Below are 6,813 nucleotides of genomic sequence, written 5' to 3'. Positions count from 1 at the left end.
TTTTTTTTTAGTCAGAGTCTCACTCTGTCACCCTCGGTAGAGTACCATGGTGTCATAGCTCACAGAAATCTCAAATTTTGGGGATCAATCAATTCTCTTGCCTCAGCCTCCTGAGAACCTGGGACTATAGGTGCCCACCACAAAGTTTGGCTATTTTTTTTTTTTAAGAGGCAAGGTCTCACTCTAGCTCAGGCTGGTCGTTAAAATTTGTGGGATCTTGGGCCAGGTGTGGTGGTTTACACCTATAATCCCAGTGCTCTGGGAGGCGAGGCAGGTGGATTGCCTGAGCTCACAGGTTTGAGACCTTGTCTCTAAAAACAGCCAGGCAGTGTGTTAGGCCCCTGTAGTCTTAGCTACTTGGAAGGCTGAGGCAGGAGAATCGTGTAAGCCCAGGAGTTTGAGGTTGCTGTGAGCTGAGACCCCACAGCACTCTACCAAGGGTGTCAGAGTGAGACTCTGTCTCCAAAAAAAAATTGTGGGTCTGTCCTCAGTGTGCAGAGCAGAGGCTAGACTAATCTATACTTGCAGTCACGAGTATGGCAGATTGTGAATTCATGGGATTAAAATCAATATTTCTTAAGTAGCTGTCACAGAACTGTTATATTTCTACTTCGTGTATATTCCTTACCTCCCAACTCCTGTCTCATCGTTTTCCTTTCCAGTACCTAAAATTACCATTAAATGCCAGTAGCTACAGATAGGTTGCAACATCAGCTCAATGTTGTCTTTGCCGTGAGATACACTGTAAATGTGTTGTTACCATTTTTTAAGGAATTTTAAATATATTTTAAAAGTTGAGACTGGTTTCTTTATAATTATTTCAGCTTTTCAGTATTTCTAAGAAAAGTATTAATAAACAACTAATGTAATAAATCATAGGGAGCAGAAAGGTAAAAGCTTTTCCTTAGAAGGCCCACTGCCCCAGGAAAAAATTGACTGTAAACATAAGTTAAAACAGCATAATTAATTAGATTTTTAAAATTTAAAATAAAAGAAATTTATGTGTATTTTCAGAGAAAACTAGAAAGCATAACAAGTTAATAATTACTGCATGTTAGGAGTGCTCTTCGGTTTTTATTTACCCTATAATGGATCTAAAGAAAGACAGAATCTAGTGAGAGAGCAAACCCAATGCAGGGAACCACAGAGGGCAAACTCACTAGCTTTTCCTGGGCTTAGAGCTTTGCAAAGATGGACACAACAGACATGGCTCATTCTTTGCAAACCGATTAAAGTCGTGATGCTGATTTTTCTTTATTGAAAAGAAACTCATCATGCTATATATTAGACTACTAAATTTACAGTTACAAGCTGGGTATTTTACTAGTTAATAGAAAAATCAATTAAATAAAGGCTGGCATAGTCCCTGACTTTTTTGAAAATATTGAGACTTATTCTGTAGTCATAAAGTAGAAAGGAAAAGACAGCGTCACTGAAGGGAATGCACCTCATAGAATACAGAGGGATAATAAGGATTGTGTTGTGGGGGCAGAAAGGAGAATTTGTCTCATTAACCAAACCACTGTGAGTTTTGACATTCAGAAGAGGTTAGATTAGATTCACAATTAAAACATTTTTTAAAAATCTCATTTAAAAACCTTGCTATCTTGTAATTATTGCTTTTAAAAGAGCCTAGAAGCTCAATTTCAATTTATAAATGAGAAAGTGAAATCCCACTTCTTGCTGTTAAAGAAAAGATAAAATTCAATAAAAAATCTTAAGTTCCAGGGTGGCACCTGTGGCTCAAAGGAGTAGGGCGCCAACCCCCTATACCAGAGGTGGCAGATTCAAACCTGGCCCAGGTCAAAAACTGCAAAAAAAAAAAAACCTTAAGTTCCAGGAGACACCATCTTCCGGTAATTCACCAAAATGACAAAAAAAGGGAGAGAGAAGAGGTACCCAATACGTGTTCTCTAAGCCTCTTAGAAAACATGAAGTTATTCCTTTGGCCACATAGATGCAAATCTACAAGAAAGGGGATATTGTAGACATCAAGGGAATGGGTATTGTTCAAAAAGGCAGGCCACACAGACGTTTCCACAGCAAAACTGGAAGAGTTCTCAATGTCACCCAACATGCTGTTGGCATTGTTGTAAACAAACAAGGGCAAGATTCTTGCCAAGAGGATTAATGTTCATATTGAACATATTAAGCACACTAAGAGCCAAGATAGCTTCCAGAAATGAGTGAAAGAAAATGATCAGAAAACGAAGGAAGCCACAGAGAAAGGTACTTGTGTTCAACTGAGCCAGCCTGCTCCACCCAGAGAAGCCCACTTTGTAGAACCAACAGAAAGGAGCCTGAGCTCCTGGAACCCATTCCCTGTGAACTCATGGCATAATAGGTGTACAGCATAGCACCCAGGAGAACCAAGAGAACCAATGGCACAGGAGTATAAGGTGCTGGAATGTAGTCTCCATGAATTCATGGCATGATAAGTGTATAGCACTCAGGAGAACCCAGAGAATCAATGAACTGGGCCATAAGGTGCTGGGACCTATTCCCCATAAATTCATGGCACAACAGGCACAGCAAGCTTTGTCACAGTCAATGGAAAGGCCTTTCCCGGAGCTGCTGAAATCTTTTCCCTGTGAATTCATGGCATAATAGGTATAAAAACTAAAAGGCTACTTGCTGTAAAAAAAAAAAAAAAAACTTAAGTTCCTCACTGTGGAAGGGCTTTAATTATTCAACAAGCCCAGTCCTTGGACCTTTTTTTCTCTTTCAAATTCCTGTTCAACATTGACACATTATACTTAATTCTAAAACACAGGTACAGAATGCAAATATAGTGAGATATGTAAGGCATCAGTGATTTAAGAAAGAAAAATAGGAATGGAATGTTAACTTGAGGAAACTTTTTTAAAAACACACTTAATTTTTCCTATTGAGTCATTTTTGATCAATCTCAATTTATGGAAAGCAATATTTGGGAGCATAGTTTAAAAACTACTATTGGGAGTAGGGAGAGGCTTGGTCGAAGAAATAACAAATTAAGTATATTTCTTGTTTAGCCTTTTCAAAAGTTTGTGTTAGTACTGTAGATGACTAGGATAAGCACTTTAAGGCTCTACGGGTTTGTTTTTCCTCCGTTGCACTGCAGTATTTAATGAACATTACTTTTTCAGTCTGAAATGCATATTCAACTATTTAACATTGCCCTTTCTTCCTAATCCTCCGCTTAGTAGCAATAAGATTGAGCATGGTAGCAGCCACTGCCGTGTGTATTGTCTGTTTGGTCAGAGTTAGCTAATTAGCTTTTGAAGGTTCTTGCAAGCACGTTCTCAATGGCTTAACGTTGCTGAACCATCATACTGTCTGCATTTTTTACTCAGTTCATCCTGACCTTCCCTTTACACACACCGCTCTTCCAAGTCACTTGTCAGGAAAGGACTGATCACCTCACTCGTTCAGTTCATGTTTTCTCTGCGAACAGTGGGAAAGCAGCTACTTCTGAAATAGCAAGGTCTATGTGACTTCACTCTCATTTCTGGACCTGTTCTGTTAAATGTTCATGTTTGGAAGAGAACATCTCATGCCACTCAATCAATTTGTATAACAGTTTTGTCTCTTTTAAAATATAAACAAACACTTTTTGCTCACATAGATTGATAGAGTTGATTGGTTGTTAGAATTAACCAATTTAACTATTTTTGGAATGACATTGAGTCACAGTTCTAAACCTCTTTTTCGTTACCATACTATTCATATTTGTAACATGCTTTTATCAATAACATTTCTTATTTTCTGCTGTATTTTTAAACAATTTTAACTTCATGGAAAGCAATATTTGGGATCTTTTTTTTTTACAATGCCCTCACTGGAGGGCAAGATGGAAGGGGCCTCCCATTAGAATCTAGATAAATTGAAAATGATCTGCTAGAAGAGAAAAAGTATCTCTTGCTTGACACAGCTTTGTGTAAAACTTAGTACCATAACGAAAAAAAAGAGGTATGAGGTTTGATTAAGTAGAGTCTATTAGGACTAAATATAAAATACTATGTAAAGGTCCCACAAACTCTCTGGGCTGGCTCAGTGGACTGAGCAAAAGACTCAAAATATAAAGGTCCCATATCACTGTTTCTGCTCACAAGCCTTAATATATGGTTTTCTATTCAGTTTATAGCCAACTTAAATTTTAGGTAGGAGAATATAATTGCATTCTAATTATCTGATAATTGGGTGTCCTCTTTTTCTTTAGAATTCAAAAATAAACTGTTGTCAGTAGCAGCAACTTTTATTTTACATGTAATTTAGTGGGAAAAAAAGCATTTCATATATTCATTCTTGCTTTTTGTTTATAATTATTTATGATAGAAAATAAATACAACACATTCTTGAATTCCAGATACCAATGGGTCAGATAACTCCATCCCAATGGCTTACCTTACCTTGGATCACCAGCTGCAGGTAAAGGGGTTCTTCCCAGTAGAAGTTTTTTTTTTTTTTTTTAGGGAATTTATCTTTGAAGCTGACAATTATGTTCCAATCCATCATTTCATATTCATTTGTTTATACTTTTGTGGCCTCTTTAAACTTATAAAAGTCAAATTTACTCTTTTTCTTACATTTTTAATATACTTTAATCACTACTGAGTATATATCTGAAGTTAATCAAATTTAAAATTGGCAGAATAATATTTTTTTTTCCTGGCTATCACGTTAAAATATCCCTTATGTCTTTCTTCAAGACTACTGAGCATAGCATTTTTACTCTTTAACTTTGGTTCATTAAAAGCTAAAACTCCACTTTGAGAGAATCACTTGAGGCCAGGAGTTCAAGACTGTCTCTACAAAAAAAATTTTTTTTAAATTAGCCAGGCTCATGCCTGTCTTCCCAGGTGCTTGGGAGCCTAGGAGTTGGGGTTACAGTGAGCTACAATGATGTCATTGCACCTGTCTCAAAAAAATGTCTATGTGTATCCTATAAGTTATTTCTAACACATTTTGTGATATATTCTCATGTTCATAGTGACTAAAAATGTAAATAATACCCTTCAGTGGCTCCTCGTGAATATGGGGGCCATAAACACCTTTTGGCATAATACAGTCTGGCAACCTGAAATGTCATACCAGAGGCTACAAGTAGTCTTCTAGTTGTAGTTCTCTGTAAAAAATGAAAGTATTAAAACAGCAAGAGTAAATTTAAATGCTGAGCTAATTGTGATGAAAGGACACTGAGGTTTTCCAGGGCATACTTTAAAACTTATTTTTAAAGATCATTGCTTTAGTGCTATAAAAATATATCACAGGCTCTATCTGAACTCCCAGCCAGATGTAAAATTTGCTCTAATTATGTTTTAACATTCCTGATTATTTTCAGCCTCTAGCACCGTGCCCAAACTCCAAAGAATCTATGGCAGTGTTTGAACAGCATTGTAAAATGGCGCAAGAATATATGAAAGTTCAAACAGAGATTGCATTACTATTACAGAGAAAGTAAGTTATCTTTTATGAATAAAAATAAAAACATTAGTATGTTGAATTTAAGGCATGTTAAGATGCAATTTTGTTTGAAGACATGAAGACTTCATGATTTTTAAAATTAGTCATAAGTGTATTCCCAACTTGGAGGCTTCATTTTCATGTTTAAGTTTTAACTATCCTTTGACTGTTTTTCATTCAAAACTTAATCCTTTTGACTACACATGTTTTATGTTCTCAGAATTTTAAAGGTAAAAGCTGCTTAGAGTTATTGTTACCAAGATTTATTGTTTCCTTGAACATGGGTAAAATGATTTACTAACTTTCAGTTGTACTTTATTGTAGAAATACGACTGTAGATAAGTTTCTTCCAGGTGCATGTTTAGGAGAGCAGGATTCCTTGTTAGAGAGCCTTACTTCCCACCTGTGAGTGTTCTTCTGGGGAGTTTGATACCTGTACATGTTTTTCTAAGAATTACAGAAACTACCTTCCTTCCTTTATAAAGAAATTCAATCCAGTTTCCATACCACTAAATTAACAGTTCTTAAATTGTATATATATATTTTTGTATGTTTTCAGTTTTCTTAAGCATGACCCTCATGAAATTTTATATTTATGAAGCTGATTTATGAGTGGTAACTAAAACAGGGACAAACATGGCAACTTTGTATATGTATAATAGGATCCCATTGATTTATTTTCATCTAAATGAATGAAAATTCTCACTTTTTGAGGTAATTTGTGAAAATTTTTGTTTGTGCTTCAAAGAGAAAGAATAGTTTTGTCATAATTTAGTAATACAATGGTTTAAATGAAATCAATTTGGTATTTTAAAGATAAGCCTAAGTAAGAAATTGTAGCAGTAATTGTGGAACTGCTGATACTTTATCTTTTCTTTTTTTTGATACTTTATCTTGAAAAAAAATCTCTATCTTTCTAACACATATTTAACCTCCATTTTTGTCATACTTTAAAATCATTTGAAAGAAGAGTTTTATGCTGGAGAAAACAAATGGTGGATTGGGATGTGGGTTGTGAACTATGGCAAATTCAATCAATTCTAAATAAAGTGAGGAATATTATTAGGAAATTATTTTTGAAGACTTTTCGTTAGTTACTTATATCCAATAACCTTACCTTACTTAATATTCTCCAAGTAAAAGGAACTTAAAGAAGTTTATCAGACTATAAGAGATTTAAGGATCTTTCCTGAAAATGTTTGAAAATATTAGTGGCTTAACAATATTGTGCAATATTAACAACAAAGTGCAATATTGTATTACCTGGACTATATAGTTAAATAGGATTGCAATTCATATTCAAAATATAAGTATAAAAGTAGAATGTGATGAAAACGTTGTGTTATTTTTCTTTTTTTCTTTTTTTTT

The 6,813-nt window shown here is 35.0% G+C and overlaps 1 protein-coding gene across 2 annotated transcripts in view; it reads left to right on the top strand.

Moving 5' to 3' along the window:
- The window catches only part of MAP3K7 (mitogen-activated protein kinase kinase kinase 7), a 76,510-nt gene that overhangs the window by 56,658 nt on the left and 13,039 nt on the right, over positions 1-6,813 (top strand). For both annotated transcript variants that reach the window (XM_023517704.1, XM_023517703.1), the window contains 2 exons: positions 4,349-4,410; positions 5,324-5,439. In XM_023517704.1, coding sequence (XP_023373472.1) covers positions 4,349-4,410; positions 5,324-5,439 — 178 coding nt within the window. The remainder of the gene's footprint in view (positions 1-4,348; positions 4,411-5,323; positions 5,440-6,813) is intronic.

The sequence above is a fragment of the Otolemur garnettii genome, unplaced genomic scaffold (genome assembly GCF_000181295.1).
Source record: "Otolemur garnettii isolate 467f Iridium unplaced genomic scaffold, OtoGar3 scaffold00118, whole genome shotgun sequence".
Classification (NCBI taxonomy): domain Eukaryota; kingdom Metazoa; phylum Chordata; class Mammalia; order Primates; family Galagidae; genus Otolemur; species Otolemur garnettii.
The sequence above is the reverse complement of the archived record's forward strand: the minus strand, read 5'-3'. Positions and strand labels throughout refer to the sequence as shown.